This window comes from Agelaius tricolor, unplaced genomic scaffold (assembly GCF_023055355.1).
Source record: "Agelaius tricolor isolate 1412-34295 unplaced genomic scaffold, bAgeTri1.0.p SCAF_1, whole genome shotgun sequence".
Taxonomy (NCBI): Eukaryota; Metazoa; Chordata; class Aves; order Passeriformes; family Icteridae; genus Agelaius; species Agelaius tricolor.
Window position 1 is genome coordinate 113,076,975 of NW_027269261.1, and position 23,100 is coordinate 113,100,074.

General features: G+C 44.4%; 1 protein-coding gene across 2 annotated transcripts in view; it reads left to right on the plus strand.

Annotated features, from left to right (window-relative positions):
• Window positions 1-9,191: 9,191 nt before the first annotated feature.
• KIF13B (kinesin family member 13B) overlaps window positions 9,192-23,100 on the plus strand; it is a 124,492-nt gene continuing 110,583 nt past the window's right edge. For both annotated transcript variants that reach the window (XM_071447761.1, XM_071447768.1), the window contains exons 1-2: window positions 9,192-9,303; window positions 20,887-20,980. In XM_071447761.1, coding sequence (XP_071303862.1) covers window positions 9,249-9,303; window positions 20,887-20,980 — 149 coding nt within the window. In that variant the 5' untranslated portion in view covers window positions 9,192-9,248. The remainder of the gene's footprint in view (window positions 9,304-20,886; window positions 20,981-23,100) is intronic.

Below are 23,100 nucleotides of genomic sequence, written 5' to 3' on the forward strand. Positions count from 1 at the left end.
CACACGTTTTTGGGACTCTCCCGTGGAAGGTGACTCCACCACTGCCCTGGGCAGCCAGTTCCAGTGCTTTACACCCTTTCTGTGATTGGATTTGTAATTTTTTCCTGTATTTTTAGGAGCTGAAGTAGGACAGAAAGGTGCCCTCCTGTTCCTATCCAAGCCTTCAGCAAGTTTCAGAGCACCTCTGTAGAAAATATGGAGAGGGAAGCAAACAATCTCATCTGTCTAAAATACAGTTTAGAACATGGAGACAATGATCTGAAGGCTGAGATGAAAACCAAAACTGACTCAAAGTGGAGATAAAGCACTGGCAGCTCTGGTTAAGGAAAGAATTGAAGATTTAGGGAAAGAATCAGTGCGTAAATTCATCGTTTCCATAGAGCAGAGGGCTCAGAGGCTTCAGTGGTCCCTCCTTGCTCTGGGATATATCATTAAATACAAATTCTGATTTGGGATAAATCTGGGCATGCCCTGGCCAGTCTCAAATCCACCACTCCAGTATTTCTGGTTCTGCTGTGAATCAGTGCTCTCCTTTTGCAGGGTGATTTGTTTAGCTAATTCATGTGAATATTCCACTTGTAGGTGCCTATTTTAACCCAGGCAGTGCCCTGAGGGATGTGCACAGCATCGCCCATGAACTCAGATGAGTTTTGGGCTGGAAAAGTAAGGGATGGCCCCTTCCTACACAGCAGAGGTGTCAAAAACTGGCCAAGAAAGGGATGTGCAAAACTGGAAATAAAAGATCTCCTGTGGAAATCAAGGGGGAAATTTCCCACTAACCCTTGGTGAACAACACAGCTTTTCCTCTTTTCTTTTCTTTTTTTTTTTTTTTTTCATGATTTGAGCACAGATTAACAGTGACTTAGCACAGAGCACATTCAGTGAAATCTTTAGTGCCACACGAGACCCCTGGGACAATTGGAGGCAGTGAAGGTTGGCTGCATCTGGCAAAGCCCTGACCACATCATTTCCACAGGAGTCCCCAAACACAGCATCTGGATCAGCCCTTGGACTCAGCTCAGCTGAGTCTTCCTGATGCTTCACATTTTGATGCTTCTTTTTGCCTTTTCATTATTTTCATCTCACAAGGGAGAGGAAGAAACAGAGAAGCTCAGATTGCTGAGGTTCTGTGTTGAGGCTGGGCAAGGATTTCTGTGTGGCCTCAGGGGTGTGGATTTCTGAGCTAAAGATTCTGAAAATTTCCATTTTGCTGCATCTTCGCCAGTGCCAATGCTTCAAGAAGGGAAAAGGGAGATGGAGGTGGAGAAGGGAGTGGAAAAGAAGGAAAAGCCAAAGGGCAGCCTGGCACAGGAGGACATTTTCATTCCAGAGCCACTTTCTCCAGGTGCAATTTGTTGATCCAAAATTTGCTGAATGCTGAGAGTTATGTTGAAGCTGTGAAGCTGTTTGACAATGGAAGAAGGAGGTTTGGATGTTTGATGTTTCCCAAAGGTTTTGGATGTTTCCCAAAGAAGGGAATGGGGCTGGGGAAGGGGCTGGAGCACCAGGAGGGGCTGAGGGAGCTGGGAAAGGGGCTCAGCCTGCAGAAAAGGAGGCTCAGGGGGGACCTTGTGGCTCTGCACAACTCCCTGACAGAAGGGGACAGCCAGGGGGGTTTGGGATCTGCTCCCAGGGAACAGGGACAGGAGGAGAGGGAACAGCCTCAAGCTGTGCCAGGGGAGGTTTAAATTGGATATTGGGAACAATTTCTTCCTGGCACAGCTGCCCAGGGCAGTGGTGGAATCCCCATCCCTGGGGGGGTTTAGGGCTATGTGGATGTGGCAGCTGGGGACATGTGATGCCCATAATCATGTGGGTTTTTGGCATTTTGAAAACACAAAATATTTAGTAACACAAAAGCGATGCTCCTTTCTACCACATTCAAGAGAGAATTTCATTATTTTCACTCAGATGTTCGCACATTTTGAGAGATTTCTGCATTTATTTACTTTTGCAGCCAGCCATGAGTGAGGGATCAGAGCACCAAGATCTCTCTCTCCAACAACCCTCCCCTGCTCCATGTTTCCAATCTGAAACCATCACCCAGCTCCTAAATCCAGCAGCACCAGGGAAGCAGAGAACTGGAAGCAGAGCCAGCATCAAGCTCCAAATATCAGAGCTGGGCTTTATCTTCCCAGTAAAGCAAAATGGAATGCTCAGGCCTCAACCTGCTTTTCTTTGCATGCTGTGATATGGGTGGGTGCCTTAGGGAACATGGAATGTCATGGCTCTCCTACACAGAAACATCTCAGGAACTCGGATTTAGGAGCCAAACCATTGGTTTGCTCCATGGACACATTTCCAGGGGAGTTTGTGACACCAACTCTGAGCAGGGCTCTGCCAACTCTTGACATTTATTAAAACCACAGCTCAATTACCTGGACATTTTCATATTCATGTTTAGTAATTCCAAATGAAAGTCCAAACAAACCCCATTTTTCATGAAAGATTACTAATTTATCTATTTTTTAACACTCTCCTTGGGATATTTAACCATTCATACTGCACTTAATAACCACTTAGTGAAGGCATTCGGGTTACATCCACAGTAGTAGTAGAAAAATGCTGTTTCATTCCTTTTGTCCCACAATTTTTAGTGTGTAATAAACAACATCTAGCAAGCACAAAGCAAAAAAAAAACCTCCCAGCTATCCACCTCTCTCTGATAACTGAGCTAATCTTGTTATTTTAAATGAAACATGGTTAAAATAAATCCCACCTCATGTCCTAATGACCACAAGCCTGGACAAAACCTGGGAAAGGCTACGGCAGTGGAAATCCAAATTCAGGATGCCAGGGCCCCATCTGTGCCTCCCTGCTTGGCTGCAGAGTTTTGGGAGCCACGGGAGGGGTGCCAGCATCCCTTTGCTCTCCCGGTTTCCTCCCAAAGGAGCTGGTCCCAGGAAATCCAGATCCCAGGGAATCTGTGCCAGCAGGTGATGGATGGATGTCCATTCTCCAGGGGGTAGAAGTACATCCCTGTGCCAGCTCTTCCTTTAAAATCGGCAGGGAAAAAAAAAAAAAAAAAAAAAAAAAAAAAAAGGCAGTAAATGAAGACAGAAAAGGGGAACATCGCAATCAGAGCTGATTTTATTTTGCTCCACAGGCACCGGGTGTCGCTCTTGCCTCTGGAGTCGGAAAGGAATTTTTTGGCGGCTGATAAAATCCTTTCGACTCAATAAAATCCTGCGGCTCCCACCGGTGACAGCATCACCCCCCACTTATCACAATTTCAGGGTTCCAAAAATCGAATCACCAGCTCACTAGATCTGGGGAGATCTGGAGCTGGCATTTTGGCCTGGGATGATATTTGCAAAATGCATTAAATCTTTTTTTTTTTTTTTAATTATTATTTGTGTAAATGCAGCTGGAAAAATTTAGATCTGGATTTAGATCGGGTGTCAGAAGGAAAGTGATGAGGCAAGAAAGTGGGGATGGGTGAAAAAGCCCAAAAATGTGTCTTTTGCAGGTGTCTCCTCTGCAGCAAGAAGGTGATTGAGCAGATGAAGCCGTGACACATTCCAGCCTTTGAAGTCGAGGCAGTTCAGGTCTCACCGATCCCGTACCTCAGAATTAGGAGGAGATAAAGGCTGCAAACATTACACAACTCCCTAAATATGCATTCTTCGGAGTATCGATGACTGCCTTTTGTTGGGGGGATTTTGCTTTTCTGGGATAGCAAACTTGTCTTGCAACAGCTAAACCTGCTCTCCTGCTGAATTTTGTATTTTTTGAGGTCCCTGGAGATTCTCTGTTTCCTCCAAGGACAGAAAATCTATTTTATTTTCATACAGATTAAATCCAGCGTGGAATCTTTATCTGAGGAAGGAGCCACTCCAATAAAATGCAACCTGACGGGTAAAACCAGTTGCTTTGGCACAGGCTGAATCAGCAAACTGAGCTGCTGATAAGGAAAATTAAAATTTTTTAGTCAAAAAAAGAGGAGAAAATTCTCATTAGGGGCCTCATTCTACCAGCACATAAATTGCTGATATTACCTGACCCTGTGTTGCTGACAGAGGTAAAATTTGTGTTGAAATCCCACTATTAAAAGCACAGCTATAAGGAATTTCCCTTCCATAAACAGGGCATGGATGGGATTTATGGAGAAATCAGAGCCTGGGACTCCCTCTGGGTAACATAAGAATAAGCATCACATCCCATAATGCCATAAAATTTATGGCCAAGACTTTAAACTTTGGAATGACTTTTAAAAAGTGGGAGATGTCTATAAAAAGTTTGTTTGGGGCTTGACTCTGTTATATTTTGCTGCAAGAAGACATCAAGGATTTGTTTATTTATCTGGGGATTCTTTTCACAGTGAGGGCAGGAGGTCACACACAAATACCTTTAAAAATCCATCTCAGGATCAGTGTAATTCAGAGTTATGAATGGCCTTGGAAACGATCAATCCTTCAAATTTACAAAGTTCCTATTAAAATAATAAAGCACAGAAAGTGCTTTGCAAGAATTGGGGTGAATCTCCTGAATCTGCTCATTTGCACAACATGTTGCATGAGAAATTTCAGCAATTCCTCTGGAAATAAATTTAAAAAAAAATTATAACAAGCAGAATTTTGACACAACTGATTTGGAAATATCGGTTTGCTGCTTTATCCAGATTTCTTTCTTTCACCTGTTCTTAATATTGGTTTTTCTTGGCACTTTCTTTCTCTATTAAAGTAGAAATGAATTCATAATATGTCTTCTGTTTTTGCTCATGCCTCCAAATTTCTACTTCCTTTATACATTCATATCTTTAGGCTGAGAAGCTAGATAAACCAGAAGACAAAATCAGGTGAAAACCTATTACCCCAAGGACTGGACAAAACAAAATTTTCTGAAAAATATACAATAGCAAGAGGTTTTGCTTTTTAAACACTTCATCACATATTTTGTGCGGAGGATCTGATCACTGCAGGTGCTTAAAGAGCTGCTGGATGCATCCCAGGACTGTCCCAGAGATGCTGGGCTTTTTGCAAAAGTGGTGAGGGCTTCAAAGTTGGACTAAATCCTGCTAAGATCCCACGGTTTGGTTTTCCGACTCTTGAATGATTTATGGGCACAAAGTAGGTCTACAGCAAATCCATAATTGATGCCTCTCTTTCGGCGCGCAGCCGAACAAATGGAAAAGCGGATTTTAAACGCACTTGATTTGTTGCTTGTTGTGGTTTGGATGAACGGACATCCAAAGGGCTGTCGTGTTTTCTGGCTTGCCCGGAGATAGAATTCTTTCTAGATGATCTTGAGAGCTGAAACATTCGGTACCTTCATCAAGATAAAAGCAGAAAACTTCTTCCCTGGCAGGCTGGTGACAGCGCACGCCCCGGGCAGGACACACGTAATCACTTATTTCTAAATAAAAGTAATCAAATTTAGTTGTTTAAAAAAGAAAAAAAAATAATGAATAAAGATAATTTTTAAAAAAAGAGATGAAGGACCTGGTTTTTTGTCCTCCACATCCCTGTTCCAGCCCTGCCACAACCAGGTGGGCACAGCAATAACTGTGGCTCCCCAACCTGATGAAAAGAGTGTCGCATTCAGAAACTCGATAAATGAATGGGAGGGACGAGTAGTGCCTCCCCCCCACAAGGATGTTTTGTTAATTAAATTAGCATTTAAATAGCCAGAGCTAATCTGGGAAGTCAGCCTCTCATTACAGTAACTAGGAAGGGGGAAAAGAGCTGCAGACAATTCCCTACAAGATGGGGTTAAGTTGGCGTTTCACAAACTATTTGCCCGGCCTGTCCCTCCCAAGTGAAAGCTGCCACCCCCCCCTTCTTTCCTCCCAGCATAATTAGCATGTTCCAGGGCTGTGAATGGAAACAATATCCTCCCTCCAAGCTGTGCCCCTCCAGGGAGATGCTTCCCACAGATTGTGGAGCCCTGAGCCAGGGAAAGGGCTTGTCGAGGAATTCACAGCGGGGTAATTACACCGAGGTAGAGCTTGTGCCAGTGCAAGAGGAGCTGCGCTGCTGTAATTCAGCGCAGGAAACAGGCAGAAGCATAAAGGGAAAGTCCAGAGGCAGGGACTTGCAGAGGGAATGAGAATTTATTGCTCCCGAGCATCTTCCCAGAGCGACGAGCAACAGCATCAAAATTGGGATGGGTCTCTAGACTCTAAGGATGTCTCTGTCCTTGAAGAATTTTGCAGAAAGTAGCAATGGTTATATGTAAATATCGTTTCTTCTTGGCTATTAGAAGTGAAGGAAGGCTAAAAGAGAGATTTTTCAGATTTTAAAACGAATTCTTCATTCCGAGTAGAAAACTGGAGCAAAGCTTGCAAGAACTGTGTGATTGCACTTAAAACGCACCAGGCACCTCTTTGGAACAAATTAAAAAGTGGTTTGTGATCCTTCCCCTAAAGGATTTGCTGTTTAATTTTACCTAAACCAGTGGTGAGTGGCACGGGAGAGGAGATGCAGGAGGAAGGGCTGGCTTTGGGTGGCACCTGCCATCCCCAGCAGTGAGCACATCTGGCCATGGGCTTCCTCCCATTTCTCTAAATCAAATTCCCGAGGTAAAAACCACCCACCCTCCTCCACTCGTGGTGCTCAGCTGGAAAGTGAGGATTAAATTCATCTCCACGGCCAAAGCACTCGGTTTCAGAAAACCTTGGTGCGGTTTTGTTGAGGCCCCAGCTGGAAAATACCACAAGTTCAAAGCTGGGTTTCATCCTGTAATTGGATCCTCAAGTTCACAAGTGCAAGGACCAACTGTGCAGGCTCAGAGTGGGATGTCCCCTCTCCCAGGGAGCTGCAGAGATGATGCTTTCCCCTGCTGCAGATAAAAACTGAGTTTTTGCTTCAAGCTTTCACAACTCTGCTTGCTCTGAGCTGTTATTTAATATTTTTTTGCAGCTTTAAGACATCTTCCCAACCTTCATGCTTGCTTGGGATGCTCTTAGGAACGTGGGCATTAATCCCAGCGTGACTTAAATGCCAACTTAATATTCGTTTTCTCTCTGCTTTGACAAGATATTCTTCAGGTCAGACAGGCATGAAATGATAAATATTGAGTGCAGTTCTTCTGGGCAAAAAGTGCCACCTGCCAAAATCTTATCTCGAACCCACTTGGACATGTGTTATTTATTTATTTCTGTCACAAAACCTCGTTCAGTGTTGGAAAGCCAAAGGATTACAACTGTGAATTCTGGAGGGGGGGGGCTGTTTCTGTCCTTGCTGAAATCTGCCTTTTCAAAACAACATTGAGAGAATCCTTGTTTTGAACTAAAATAGCAGCTGCAAGGTTTTTCAACCATGACCATTTAAATGAGGTTTGGGGGTTTTTTGCATCTTTGCATTTTAGTTTCGTTCTCAGTCTTTGCAATAGGCGGCTGTGGTTGAGCAGTTGAGGGGTCTGGTGAGGATAAATTGTGATATTGTTTGATATTGTTCAGGCTGTGTCTGATTATTCCTACTGATGTTCTTGCTGAGCTGCCTTTGCTGACACTGAACCCATCAGGGGTTGCTCTGTGAAACCAGACCCAGACAGGACCTGACCCATGGTCTGTACCTTGGCTTGTGGCTCATGATGGTTCTCTGGGATCCTCAGCACAGGGAAGAGGTGGAGCTGTTGGAGTGAAACCAGAGGAGGCCACAGAGATGCTCCCAGGGCCGGAGTTCCTCTGCTCTGGAGCCAGGCTGGGAGAGCTGGGGGGTTCATCTGGAGAAGAGAAGGATCCAGGGAGAGCTCAGAGCCCCTTCCAGAGCCTAAAGGGGCTCCAGGAGAGCTGGAGAGGGACTGGGGACAAGGGATGGAGGGACAGAACACAGGGAATGGCTTCCCACTGCCAGAGGGCAGGGATAGATGGGATATTGGGAAGGAATTCTTGGCTAGGAGGGTGGGGAGGCTCTGGCACAGGGTGCCCAGAGAAGCTGTGGCTGCCCCTGGATCCCTGGAAGTGTCCAAGGCCAGGCTGGGTGAGGCTTGGAGCACCCTGGGATAGTGGAAGGGGTTGGGGTTGGACCGAGATGAACTTTAAATGTCCCCTACAACCCAAACCATTCTGTGATTCTGTGATCTTTAACGTGATGTGACTTATAAAGCGATTTCTGATGGACAGAAATCCCATGGAACACAGAGGAAATCCCAAGGTGAGGTGTGTAAGTTCCAGAGGCAATGCTGTTGTCTGCTCAACATGAAATACCTCAGTATTTCCCCAAAAGGAGGAGACTGAGATGCGATGGGCTTCCCTTGCAGCCCCCCAAGGGTAGAGTGGCAGGGTCTGGGGTGACCCTGATCTCCCTCCACTCCATAAATGCTATTTTGGCTGCACCCTCTCACAAATCAGTTTATTCTGAAGGACTCCACATCCGAGCATTCAATGCTTGGGTCCCTCAGTTCAGTATGGACATTGAGGGGCTGGAGCATGTCGAGGGAAGGGAATGGAGCTGGGGAAGGGGCTGGAGCACCAGGAGGGGCTGAGGGAGCTGGGAAAGGGGCTCAGCCTGCAGAAAAGGAGGCTCAGGGGGGCCCTTGTGGCTCTGCACAACTCCCTGACAGGAGGGGACAGCCAGGGGGGTCGGGCTCTGCTCCCAGGGAACAGGGACACGAGGAGAGGGAACAGCCTCAAGCTGTGCCAGGTTGGTCATTAGGAAGAATTTCTTCACAGAAAATCTGGTGTCCGGGAAATTCCACCTGAACATGAGGAAGAGCTTCTTTCCTGTGCAGTGACTGAGCACTGAACAGGTTGACCAGAAAGGATGTCGAGTTTCCCTCACTAGTGATATTCCAGGATTATCTGGATGCAATCCTGTGCCCTGTGCTTGGGTTGACCCTGCTTGAGCAGATGACCCACTGTGGTCACCTTTAAGTTGACCAATTCTGTGATTCTGTGCTTAGACATTTGAAGAGGCTGCCCAGGGAGGTTTTGGAGTCCCCATCCCTGAGGTGTCCAAGGAACACCTGGACATGGCACTCAGTGCTCTGGTCTGGTGACAAGGTAGTGATGGATCACAGGTTGGACTCCACATTAATTCCACGTTAATTAATTCCGTGATTCAGCCAATCTGCCTCGTCACCAGGCTGGGGGCAGCGGGAAGAACTACATCCCCCAGCGCGCACCGCGGCGGTCCGCCGGGAGCTGAAGGGGCGTGGCGCTGCGCGATGCTCGCTGGGAGTTGTAGTCCGTCCGACATTGGCCCGGCGCGGCGCCTCCCTCCCCGGCGCTCCTCCCCGCTCCGGCTCTCCCTCGGCAGACGGAAGCCGGGCAGGGAAGGGGGAGCCGGGAAGGCTGGAGCGGCAGGATGGGGGACTCCAAAGTGAAGGTGGCGGTGCGTGTCCGCCCCATGAACCGGCGAGGTGAGACTCCCTCTTCTTCCTCAGCATCCCCCTGTCCTGTCCTTCCCGGGAGCGGCGCGGGCCGGGGGTACCGGTCCTTGGGGACAGGTGTCGGTCGGGACAGGTGTGTCCCAGTGCGGGTGAATCGGTGCGTGTCCGTGTGTCCTTCATTATTTACCAGGAATAAACACAGCCCGGCTAGGCACAGGCGGCTGTGCGGCCGCAGCCGCGCTGTGCTCACCCCCCTCTCCCGATATCTTTTCCCAAACCTGAGGTTTTGGCTTTATTTTGTCTCGTCCTCCCCCCTGGGGATCAGCCCTCTCTGCACCTGCTTTACAGCCGGTTCCTGCTGGGACAGCCCTTCCTTCTTCCTGCTTTGCGGATTTGGGGGAAAATGCCTCTTTTTCTGCATTTTGCCCCGTGCTAATTCACCCCGTTGCTCTCCAGCCCTCTGTGCTTGAGTGAGTGGACGCTGTTAACCAGATGACAGCGACACAAGGACAAAAAACAAGCAAGAAAATACAGAAGAGGAAGCGAGAATTGACAAGAAGAATTTTTTTTGTTGTTGTTTTTGGGTTGTTGTTGGGTTTTTTTTTTCCCCCTTAACGAAACTTGCCTGAGGGTTATGTTAATCAGACCGTGGTCTGGGCAGCTGTTTAAATGTTTATTACTTGTCTTAATTAGAAAAAAACTTGCTCTGGATGATGAGGAAGCGAGTATGAAAAGGCAGCTTCAGCCAAGGAATGGGAAGGTGAAGAAGGCAGAAATCCAAGAAAGTGTAGAGTGGCTTTTTTTGTAATCCCACATTCTCACAGGAGTATGCCAATAATTCCTTTTGGGGAAAGGGAATCCAGTGAAGTCAGTTTAGTAGTTGGAGCAAAAACAAAAAGAGGGAGAAGGGAAGCACTTTATTGCCTACATCACCTGACAAATAATATATTTTTAATTCCTTTCTATAAAATAAAAAGGGTTAAAGTATTAAATACGGTGATTCTACGCCTATAAAACGTCAGCAGGGGAATGTTCACTGAGTTCACAAGAGCTCCTGAGTCCCACTTCCAGCACAAGAGTTGATATCTTTACAGTCTGGTGGTTTAGGGAAACTGAGGATATTTTGACCAAAAGTTTTGTTAAACTTCGGGTGCCAGCTCTCAAAACAGAGCAGAACCCATCCTTCCAGAGAATAGGTTGGAGGAGATGGAGTGGCCGTGTGCAGGAGTTGGTGGGAGCTGGGACGGGAGCTGGAAGGTGGTGCCCGGTGTCGGTGACAGATTTGGGCTTTCCTCTTGCTCATGTCCCTTTCCTGACATAGGTCATTTCCTTGGCTGTGCCCCAGAGGTCTCCTGACTGCTTGCTGTTCCTCACCCCCGGGATTAGACAATAATTCAGGTCGGAAGGGACCTCTGGAGCTCGTCAGATGAGATGAGGTTGCACAGGCCCTGGATCAGTGAAGTTTGGGATGTCCAGGGGTGACTAATGCACCTCTCCCTCCCACATTTATCCTTCATCTGTTCAGCCCTGAGTTTGTCCTCATGTCCCTTTCCAGCCAGGAACTCTGGGGAAGCAGTGGGGGAAGTAAAGGAATCTAGAGGAAATCTAGATTGTATCTTGGTATTCTCTTTCTTAGAATATCCTGAGTTGGAAGGGACCCACAAGTCCAACTTCTGTTTGCCTTTTATTCTGTATAAACTTAAAAATCTTATGGAGAGGATGACTCCTTTCAGGAAGCTCATCCAGGAGTGAGGGACATTTGAGCATCAGTCCTTGATGCTCCTAAGAGAGAAGGGGGGGCCTGAACCCCCCACTCTTGGCAGTTTGCTGCTATTAAACCTCCTGTTATTTGTGAGTGATGCCTAAATCCATTTAAGTCTAGCCTAGAAGATCCATGTAGTTTTCTCCCTCAAACAAAATATCCTGGAAATGTTTGGGTTTTTTTTTTTTTTTTCCAGCAGATTATTTGTCACAGTCCAGATGTTTTGGTCAGGTCTAAACAACTGATACCTCCCTACTGTATTTCTGATGCACCTTGAGTTTATAGAAACAGACAGTGATACCAAGGCTACACTTTTTCTTATCTTTTTAATGTTAAATTTAAGCATTTGTGCAACTGATTTTCTGAAGAGTCATCCATTTGTAAGACTTCTGTGGCCTTGCTTTTTTTTTTTTTAATTAAGTTTTGAGGCAAGAGGCAGCTTTCTTGGAAGCTCTTTCATACACATTTTGTTCTGAGCAGTATTTTTATGGACTTCTGGAGCTTTGGACCTGAAGCAAGTATTTGTTTTCTTCAGGATCACGAGTAATGTTCTTTCCTTCCCTCTGCACTGAAGGGCTTAACATTGCAAACCTGTCAGGTGGCTGAGACTGTGGAAAGTTAAGCTTTGAAATGTTCTCGGTGTTTACTTGTGGTGGTGGTGGTTGTCTTTGGTGTTTGAGTTATGAATTTCTTAAGGCAAGGGTTTATTAGGTTAATAAAAGTGGTGTGCTTAACTGTTAGCAGTTTTTACAGCTCATAAAAGTATAATGGGTTCCTTGCCTGCATGTGGAAGGGATTTGTGTATCAAATAATTGGTTATTTATAGCACTCACATTTCAAGGTGTTTGGATTGAGGGTCCGGCTTCATTCTCATGCAGAGTGGTAATCCATAAACTCAGTTTATAGCACTAATTTTTAGTGAGGGGAAGCATTTCTAATTGTACTTGGGTTTGGGTTTTGGTTTTTTTTTGCATCCAGGCTACTTTATTTTGGGTCTCTCTTCAAATTAGACCTCAGTCCTACCAAGCCTGTGTGGAAGTTTTGCTTTTATAAAAATGCTGCTGTGCCCACACGTTCTCAGTGCCACGTCTGAGGTTGGAGGCTCTCCTGGGTGGCAGCTGAGGCGTGTTTTTTTACATCCCTCCTACTTTGCAAACTGGGATCTCGATTAACAGGCTTTTATGAATTAAATAATTCAGTACTGCTCTGTTAGATAAGGCTCCTGGTCTTTTATTTTCTTGGCTCTGTAGTTCACTGAAGTATTTCCTAGTGCACTGTGTTATTCAAATGGGAGTTTGATAACAATCAGGAAGTTCTTCTGCTGTTTTATTTAAGATTTGCAGTGGATTTCCTTTCATAAGTGTCGTGTTTGAATTCTCTTAGCAGATATTCATCATATTTCAGGTAAATGCAAATCTCAAGCCATACCATGAAGCAAAGCAAATGACAGCTGAAGGCTTTTTAATTAAGATTTTTCTGACTGAATGCTTTGTTTTCAGGTGATGTTTGGGTACAGGCAGTACATAAGTACATTAAGTCATTGTGTTTCCTTGTGCTTTTGAATCAGTTCAGTGTCATGTTAATTAATACTGATAAAAGTTGTTCTATTTTAAAAGAACATGACTTATGCTCAAGGATATGGCTGATGCCATTTAAGCCAGTCCAGACTGATCTCACTTGGGTCAATACTTTTTGAACAAAGAAAGGCAGGAAAGCAATTGCTTGTATTCTGGCAATGCTGCCATATTAAACTATCCTAGGATTGTAGTGTGAGACCTGCAGTTCCAGTTTAAATATCTGGATTAAACTGTTCTAGAACTGTAGTGTGAGACCTGCAGCTCCAGTTTAAATATCTGGATTAAAGTGTTCTAGAGCTGTAATGTGAGACCTGCAGTTCCAGTTTAAATATTTGGATTAAAGTGTTCTAGAACTGTAGTGTGAGACCTGCAGCTTCAGTTTAAATATTTGGATTAAACTGTTCTAGAGCTGTAATGTGAGACCTGCAGTTCCAGTTTAAATATCTGGATTAAACTGTTCTAGAACTGTAGTGTAAGACCTGTTTAAACCTCCAGTTTAAATACCTGGATTGTCTGTAAATACACATTCAGGTATCTATGATGTTGATATGTATATTTATCTAGACTATCAGTGTTGAAACGGGGATCTTCTCATACTTAGATGCTAAAGGTTCTGTTTCCAGTGCTTGTGAGGAAGGAATTTGCTTCTGTATCTGTACAAGCTGCTGATCATTGTGTCAGGTGGTAATTTTATGTCCTCCTACTCTTCTTGGAGGAGGTTTCATTTCCAGCTACTTGAAATGTTTTTGGGGTTTGAGGTGAGGAGGTGGGGGTTGTCCCTGTGCTCTTGTTTGTTTGTTTTCCCATGGAAATTACAACAGAGACAATTTATCTATAAATTGGAGTTTGTGCAAGCTGATTTATGAGATTAATTACAGTATTAGAGGACTTGAAATGGCACCTGTTGTATCCTGATGGCAATGTGCAAACCACAAGGCTTTTCTTCACCTTTATCCTTGTCATGCAGAGTGCCCGGAGTTTGGAATATTTCCTGGTGATGGTTGATAAGCTATAAAACAGTGTTTGGGCTATGAGCAGGATTAACCTTGAGATAAAGTGCCAAATGGGTAAAGGATGCAGAGTTAATGTTTCATCTTGTGAGGCAATTTGTATTTTAAGAGCTCCTGAGGTGCTACAGCCTCACTCCTCCCCACAGCCAGAGACTCCCAGACATCCAGCATGGATGCCACAAAGGAATTTTAGTACTAATTGCACCTTCCAAGGAATTTCAGTGCTAATTACACCCTCTGAGCTCCAAGTGCAGGAGGAGGTTCCCTTGCTGCTCTGGTTTCAGGTTGGCTGCTCCTCCTGAAGATCAGATACACCTGGAATAGCTCTGCCTTGGCTTTTGGCTGCTTGGTGGCTGAGCAAACTCTTGCATTTCATGCCTGTTAATAATTCCAGGGTGCTGAACTTCCCTGGGAGCTCCCCAGAGTGCCCACACTGATTTATTTACTCTGTCCCCACGAGCCCAGGGGTGTTTGCAGCAGCAGAGCTGGCTGTGAGCAAGGTCCATGTCCAGATCCATGAAGCGCCTTCACTAAAGCTGTTTGGGAAGCTCTTTCTTTGCAGAAAACAAAGCAGCAGAGAATAGAACACATTTTTAAGCATTTTGACAACATGGAATTAACATGAGAGGGCACATTGCCTGTTCCATGTGCTCGTGAGTTTGAGTTGATTTTTCCCTCGTCGACAAGCTTTGATAGCATCGTGTGCCCTTCCAGATGCACTCTTACATATTTAATGACCTTTAATTGCTGCAAACTGAAAATTTCATGACTTATATTGGAGCAGTTCATATAACAAGAGAAGCTTGAAAGGTGCCTTCATGTTGGTAGATGTGAAATACAAGAAATTACTCTATTTTTATCAGAATTTATCACTATGTCTTGCTTTTACACTCTTTTTTCCATATAAGCCCTCAGCATTACCATGTAGATGGAAGTTATTTTCACATTCACTCATCTCCTCAGTTAGTTTTGCTTTTATTTGTGTTGGCTCCTACTGGCAAAGAGATAAGTCACTCTTGGGAAACAAATCTTGGCAGGGAAACTTGAGGACTTTTTGTCTTTGAACTGGCTTTCACATTTCTTTTTCAAACAAAAAAAACAACAGAAGACCCCAAACAACAGCTTCTCTTTTTTTTTTTTTTTAGTTGGTTTGTGTGATAAACAAATATTTTAATTTACTGTTTAAACATTTCTCAGTTTTTGCCACTTGTTTTTCCAGACCAAGAAAGTTATGAGAAACCAATTGTGATTTCTTATCCAATGCAACTTGATGGCTCAGGGTACAACATTCCAGGACTAACCTCTAAGGGAATGTTAATCTCCTGAAAATCTCCTGGCAATTTAAAATATAAAATTTCTATCGTCTGTCTTCACAGGAGATTATTTGAGCTTTTGTATTTGGGGCCAATTTTGGCTTATGAGCTTAGGAGGGGCACTTTAAACCTTTCACATTTTATTTGTTATACTTCAGTTGGCTTTTGCAGCTTTTGTGAAGCTCTGCAAGGCCAGTTGTTCTGGTTCCCAGTGACTCTAAAGAACCTGAGGCCCATCTCCAAAGGGTCCTGAGATGTCACTGAAGGTACAGCTGCCCTAAATCTGGTAGTGGGACCAGGAGGAATCTGAGACAACTTTTATTTGACCTGTCTTGTAACAACACCAGGTTCATGGCTCGGTACTTGAAAGGGCTGGAATGTTATCAACCTTCATAAGCTAATTTCTTAAATTGAGATCTAATGGAAAAACTTACCTGGAAATCAAAGCTCTTGATTAATTGGGGAGTGCTTTCCCTTAATTCATAGAATCATGGAATGGTTTGAGTTGCAAGGGACTTTAAACTCATCCTGTTCCACCCTCTGCCATGGGCAGGGACACCTTCCACTATCCCAGGTGGTTCCAAGCCCCATCCAACCTGGCCTTGGACACTTCCAGGGATCCAGGGCCAGCCACAGCTTCTGTGGGCAACCTGTTCCAGGGCCACCCCACCCTCACAGGGAAAAATTCCTTCCCAATATCCCATCTGTCCCTGCCCTCTGGCAGTGGGAAGCCATTCCCTGTGCCCTGTCCTTCCATCCCTTGTCCCAAGTCCCTCTCCAGCTCTCTTGTAGCACTTCTAGGCGCAGGAAAGTTGCTGCCATCTTATACAATGAGAAAAAATAGGGAATACCAAGTTGAAAATGTGGAGAAATAATTTGTAACAGACCTTTCATCTGCCCTGGCTGTGGTAATAAAAACTCTTATTACACCATGGTCCCCCAAACCTTAAGTTTCAAATCTTGCATATTCCCTTATTTACTGTATCATTGTTCACTTCAGGATTATTTCAAGCTGCCCTGCAAAAGCCTTCTCCTAGGAACTCTTTGTTTGGGTCTAAAATGCAGTGACCTGCAGTGGGATGGTTTTGGGGTCATGGCTGAGGAAGATGCAGTGTCACCACGTGGCAGTTCAGGTGTTTTTGTTCTGCCACCCAAGGCAGCCTCTAGAGCTGGGTACACAATTATCCAGCCTCTGTTGTCAGTAGTTGCAGCCAGTCAATGGAAACGGCTCCCTGCCAAATCCATAAGCAAAATAGGAGTTTCCCATCCAACATTTTCCAAAATACCTTCCTCCCCTTCCTCCAGGATTCACACACACTCCTTGTCTCTGCCCCAAACCTGATTAGAACCATTTCAAGTGGCACCTTTGCCAGTGTTTCTTAATTCTGTTGTGGAAAATCTGCTGTGGTGAGTTTATGATTACCAGACACGTGACTGCTGTTACAGAGGGATTGGAAATTCTTACCTGTGGTGGGAATGGGCCAGTGCCTGCTGAATCCACCGTTCCTTGCAGTGCTAGGCTGCTCCTGGGTTTGCTTTTCCAGCTCTCTCTTGCTTGCTAACTTTTCCACCCTGTTTGAAACTCACTCAATTTCTTAGTGAAAAAGCCCAAAATGCATATGGAGAGTGAGTTATTTTTATAACACCCACAATGCTTTTATCCAAGGCATAGTAATGATTTGGGATTTACACAAGTGTGGCTTCAACTGTGATCTACACTGAATCCCAGTTTTAGAAAAGTCATGTGAGGTGTTGAAAAATCAAGGGAATGGGGAAGGAGAGTGGCTTCCTTCAACCCCCACCTTCCTGTTTCACAAGTGAAAAAAAAACTCATCCAAGGAACTCTCAGTGAGCACTTGGACACAACACTCTAACAATTATTCTTACACTCAGCCCAGCTTTGCTTAACACTTCTACTGCTGTGAAATGTAAATGTGGAGAAGTGACTCAGATAAGTGTTACCCTTTTATTATGGGTGTCAGAACTCTCTTACTCTGAAGCTGTCGAAGAGATTTTCTTTCTCTGCAATAACTGGTTCTTGATGTTGAGAGTTTGAGTTTTTATTCTTCAAAGAGGAATTAGCTGATTAGTTTTTTGATTTGATGAAGCAAGTGAGTAGTTGATTGTGTTCGCTCAGTAATGACTGAAGGTAGAAGCAAGTTAGCAATAATAACAGGTGAGATTTTCTTTTTGTTTGAGGTGCAAAATTTGAGACAAATCTCCAGTGTGACAGTGAGCTGCTTCTGTCATCTTTTAATTTCACCTTTAATTTCTGAATTTCATGCTGCCTGAAAAAAACACACCTAATTAGTTGAAGAAAATAATACCAAAGTTTGACAAATGAGTCCTTACTACAGGAGGAATTAATTGGGGTGTTTGGATGTGCATCCTTATGATCTTATCTTGGTGCATCCCAATTTTGCTTGTTGTTCAGGAGCAGCAAGTACCCAGCTCACCTGGGAGACACTGAAACTAGTAAAAGTAAGGGTGGAGTCCTTGTGTGATCATATCCAAAAGAGCAGGCAGATAATTTGACTATAAGCTAACCTGCTTTAATGATATTAAAAATGTAATGAGGTGGAAATGATGATGATATAAGTTTCAGTAGTGGCTGATGTAAGATTCATCTCTCAGTGTACCGGAAGCATTAAAGAATTTAGAAATCTGCCAAAGACTGTAATGGAGGCAGAATTTGAAGAAAGTGAGTGATGTGCTGTTCAAACAGGATTTAAACTGTTTCTTCAGCTGAAAGGAGAGTTTCCATGTGAGCCTCTGGCCAAGGTAACTGGGATAAGCAGCCTTAAGGCTGTCTGGATCCAGACCCAGCTTAGAGGCTCAATATAACTGTTTCTTAGGGGTTTGTTTCATGTGACACCATGAACTGGTGGAGCAGTTCATCTCAGCTGGGACAAGGTCTCTCCCAGCTCCTCTCTTCCCTCTGCACAGGTCTCTCCACCTGTTTGCACGGCCAAGATTTCAGTGGGCTGATGGAACTTTCCGTGGGGTCTGGACACATCCATTTTCCATGTTGGGTAGTTTTCTGCTGTGGAAGTAACTTGAGATGACTTACAGAGGATCTGCTGAGCATGGTAGTGGCAGAAGGTGAGCAAGAGGCACAGGAGAAAAGGACTGGAACCTCTTTGTTTGGAAATAGCTGCTAGTTTGGCTCAACACATTTTCCAAAATCATGCTGCACACCAAGGTGAGGGGTTTTAACATTACCTGTGTGAGAGTGATAATCAAACAAGGTGTGTTGCACAGGACAAATTGGCTTTGAACCTTTTTTCTTGCCACAACATTTGACTTTAAGGAAGTCTTTTATTCTGCTTGTGTGCTTGCTTAATGTCATTTCACAAAGAGAAGTTTAATGAGCACTGGAAAGATGGAGTTCACTGGGCAGTCATGGATGCAAAACCTGCCATGGGCGTTCTCTCTCAAGAGCTGAATCAAAAAATGTGGCAGAAAGCATGCTGCTTGCAGACCTTTATGCTTTGCATGAGGCAGGTAAAACCCTTCCTCAGGAGCTGGGAAAAGCAGGTCACTGCAATACAGAGTGTTAATCACTAACCAGCCAGACCAAGATAAAGTGCCTTGTCGGATATGGGACATACGGAGAACGTGGTTTCATCTGAGCAAGCATGTGTTGCATATAGGCAAATTGGCTTTCAGGGTGTGGGGAGAAATTAAAATAAACACTGGCTTCTGGAACTCGTCTGGCTCTTCCTCCTGCAGAAGCACAGTGTAATAACAGAGGAGCAGTTTTGCTCAGGAGAATTGCAGTTTCATGTGACTGCCTGCTTTGGCCAGTGATCTTGAGTTTTGCTGTGTGTGAGGTAGCAAAAAACTATAACATTTCTTTCCAAAAATGGAAGAAACTCCCTCTTATTATTGTCTCACTTATCAGGAGAGAGAAGTCTGCAAGATGCTGTGCAATAAGCACAGCCTGAGAGATTTCCAGACTGAGTTTATAAGGTGCTGTGAGGTGAAAGAGCAAGTACAGGTGACTGAGGAGGAAAGAGCAGAGATGAAGGAGGATGAGGATTATAATTAACATGATTAGACACGAGTGTATTTGGGTGATTCAGCTGAGGTGCTGAACCCTGTGTGGAGGTTATTCCCTGCAGCCCCTCGTCATCCTGGTGTGGGAGGGTGTGAATAGTGTGTCATGGCCATCAGAATCAGCACTTGGGAGCCTTTTCCAGGGCCAGTGTCACCATTCTTGAGCTGCAAATTCTTGACCTGCTAACTTAATTTAGTTCTGGCCTTAATTACAATTTGTGCTATCATCTCTAAAATTGTAAAAATAGTCTTTGGAAATTTGTAGGGAAGAAAAAGTTATTCTGTTATTAACAAAGGACCTGTCTCAGAAGGGTTCTACTGAAAAATGAGACTACAAAGTTGCATTTTTTTTTCATAAAATCGTAAAAAAGAAAGGTTTTTTTGGAATACAGAGAGTTTCTATGACTTGTCAAGGGGTGTATGAGCTTTAGGTGTTAGAGTTCTAGGAGAATTGATGTCACAGCTTTTTGTAAATAAATTGAAAAGTGGACTTAGTTCATAGTTGGTAATTCCCAAAACAGGTCTTACTCAAATGATTTTTTTTTTAGAAGCTGTTGTAAATGTTTGTGTGCAGGCCCCACATTCTGGGTGTCTGTAGCAATGACTTTGGGGGTGAACAGTGTGTCATGGCCATTGGAATCAGCACCTGGGAACCCTTTCATGGGTTAATGTCACCATGCAGGGACATGTTTGTGTGCAGGCCCCATGTCCTGGGTGTCTGTAGCCGTGACTTTGGCCATGACACACTGTTCACACCCATTGGAATCAGCACCTGGGAGAACTTTCACAGTAAGTGTCACTGTGCCAGGGACATGTTTGTGTGCAGGCCCCACGTCCTGGATGTCTGTAGCCGTGACTTTGGCCATGACACCCATCAGAATCAGCACTTGGGAGCCCTTTCCAGGGTTAGTGTCACTGTGCAGGGACATGTTTGTGTGTAGGCCCCACGTCCTGGGTGTCTGTAGCAATGACTTTGGGTGTGAATATTGTGTCATGGCCATCAGAATCAGCACTTTCCAGGGCCACTGTCACTGTGCAGGGACATGTTTGTGTACAGGCCCCGTGTCCTGGGTGTCTGTAGCCGTGACTTTGGCCATGACACCCATCAGAATCACCATTTGGGAGCCCTTTCCAGGACCATTTGTGTCCAGGCCCCACATCCTACAGCAGTGACTTTGGGTGCAGGCTTTGTGCTTTATCCCATACCTAACTCCATTTGTCACTGGGTGGATACCTTGGACTACTCTCAGTGTTATCCGAAGCTTTTATTTTGCTTTCCCCGCCTCTACTGCCGAGAATTCTCACACACTCCAAATATCCTCATTAGTCATAGTCCACATCCCACTGCCTGATGTCACTTGGGAGAGCTGGACTTGCCTGGAGCCTGTGGGGGAAGGACAAGCCCTTTTCTACGTGCTTGCACCTAAATTATTTTTGATGGGACTTGAATTTCTGCGAGCAGGTGCCCCAGGACTGACAGCTGGCACTGTATCACAGCAGTGGCTGGGGAAAATGTGCTGCAGATGGCAGGGGCAGCTTTCCCTGTGAGGCATTGAGGGAGCAATAAGAAGAGCTGTCAAAGTGGTACCAAGCCTAAATGGTTCTTTTCCCCCAGAAGAAATTTCATACTGCCCTTGTATATGCTGATTGTCCTTCAGTGAAACCCAAATGCTTTTTCTTGCTTTGAAAAGAGTGCTTGCTTTAAAGCTGGACAGGATCCATCCCATCAGAATATCCCTAGAAGTGGAATTTGGCAAAAGTCCTGTTTCTATTCTCTGGCTGATGGGTGGCTGTCAGACTGCATGAATAAATTTGGTGTCTGGAGGAAGTAATGGTGTATATAATCCCAGTGCTTTAGGAGCAGCACTTGACACTCTCTCATTTCTTTATAGAGCTTGATCTGCATACAAAATGTGTGGTGGATGTGGATGCAAACAAGGTTATTCTTCACCCTGTAAACACCAACCTTTCAAAAGGAGATGCCAGGTAAGATTTTTGAATTGGGAAGGTCCAGTTGCACAAATTAAACATGAGTCTAACAACTAGGAAATGTAGGCCTTGATAGAAGGCTTTTAGTTAAAAAATTATGTATATTCTTTCTGCAGTGTCATTGCCATCATCCATAAAATAAGGCTGATTTTTACCCTGCTGGGAAGTTGCTTTGAAAACCTTGTGCATTTTCTTCTTGCTCCCAACAATGTGTTAGTGGTTAATGAATCCATGAACTTTCATTTTTTTCTCATATGCTGCTATGGGACAGGAGAAATTCAAATCTGCAAAACAACTTGAGCAGAGCACAGTTTCTCATTTTGGAATGAAATTAATTTTCACAGTTATTTTCTTATAATGGGTCATGGTGTAAGAAGGTGAATGAGAACATTCTGGAGAGATGTACCTCTAGGAGTTTCTTTGACATCTGGGGGGGGGCAGGGAGTGTGTATGTGTATTCCTGAGGCTGAGACTTGACATCCAGGAAGATTTTTGGGGCATTCCATGCATCAAAAATCCGTGGAGAAGTTTATGTCAGAACTGGCATTAATCTGTTAAATTACTGTGAAACTGAAAAGTCATGTAGTGAGTGATAGAGTTAAACTTGTGACTACTTAATTTATTGCTTGATGCAAGGGGAGGAAATGGAAAAAATACATGCATGAAACAAAATAATGGTGCAGGAAAAGGCAAAACCTGTTGCTGGATGTCTGCTGTCAATTGTCTGTTTTCTGGGAGGGAAAAAGGGAAGAGGTCTTAAGGGTAACAGGAGAAAAATTCTATGTGCTAAATTAAACACATAGAAAAGCTTTGTTTAAATTTTCATGTGATGCTGAGCTGTGTATCAGGGGTCAGATTTCATTAACTGATCTCTGATCATTTCAACTCCTCAAACCCAAGTGGACAAGGGAAGAGATCATCAGGTGCAGTATTTACCTTCCATTGTCATTAGCTGAAAGATTTATTACAGACAGTGGGACTGGAGCTTTAATAAGTTTCTTAAAACCAAGCAGGCTGTGTGTGTGGGAGTGTGTTTTTGTTTGTATCAATATCCTCCTCCTCCAGGAACATGTGCATTGTTCAGCTGCCAAAACCCTACGTTGATTTGAGCCTTTAAAAACGGCAGGAAATTGAGATTTTCAGAAGCCAAGTCAGCCACAGCTGGATTAAAAACGTTACTCGTAGTTTCTCTAAAACATGGCAATGAAGTGCCCGGTTTATAGTCCCTAATATATGTTTTGAAACGTTCATGGGGCAGCCACACATCATGCAAATCCTGTCCCTTGGCAGGGGAGGGCTGGGTTGGCAGTGGCTTGAGGTCCCAGACAAGGTGGTGAGCTCAGTGTGAGAAGAATGCTTCATTTGCATCCTCACAAATGGCCACTGCTAATCTAAGCAGGAAGCAAAGGAAATTTATCTGGGGTGATTTAATAGAAGAGGGGAAAGTGGAGGCCCATTAACTGCACCGTGGGTTTGCCTGGACATGGTGAGACAGCAGATCCCAAAAACACAAGTTGGAGCGGTGAGGGTTTGGAACAGGGTCCTTTTGGAACAGGTTACACCCTTGGGAGGCTGCTGCTGAATTGTCTTGGCTGCTGCAGCTCCATCAGAGGAATCTTAAATATCACCTCAAGGAAAAGGTTAGTTGTAGCTGCAGTTTTTCTAAGTCTGGGGTTTCATTTATGCTCAGGTTCTTCTTCAGTTTCCAAATCCACCATCAACTACTTCGCCTTCTGTTACAAAATCAATTCCTTCGGATTTCAGAGTTTTCTGGTGTCTCAAGTGAGCTGAAGGAATTCTGGCAAACCTTTTAACTAAAGAGGGAAAAGAGAAGTAATTAATATTGTAAATACACAGTTTAGCTGCTTGCAAAGCAGGGCAAGGTTGGAAACCTCCAGAGCTTTGCTGCATTTCTCATTGAGATGCCAGGGTCAATTTAGGAACTGGGAAGAGAATTTTAGAGACAATTCAGTGCTGTCACCTCCCCACTTGTCATGACTCAGCCTTGGTCAGGCAGGGACTGACATTTGGAAAAACAACCCATGACTTTTGGATTTAAGCGTTTTTTTCCCCACTTCCACCCTCTCTGGAACAAACCAAGTGTGGGAGATAAGGAG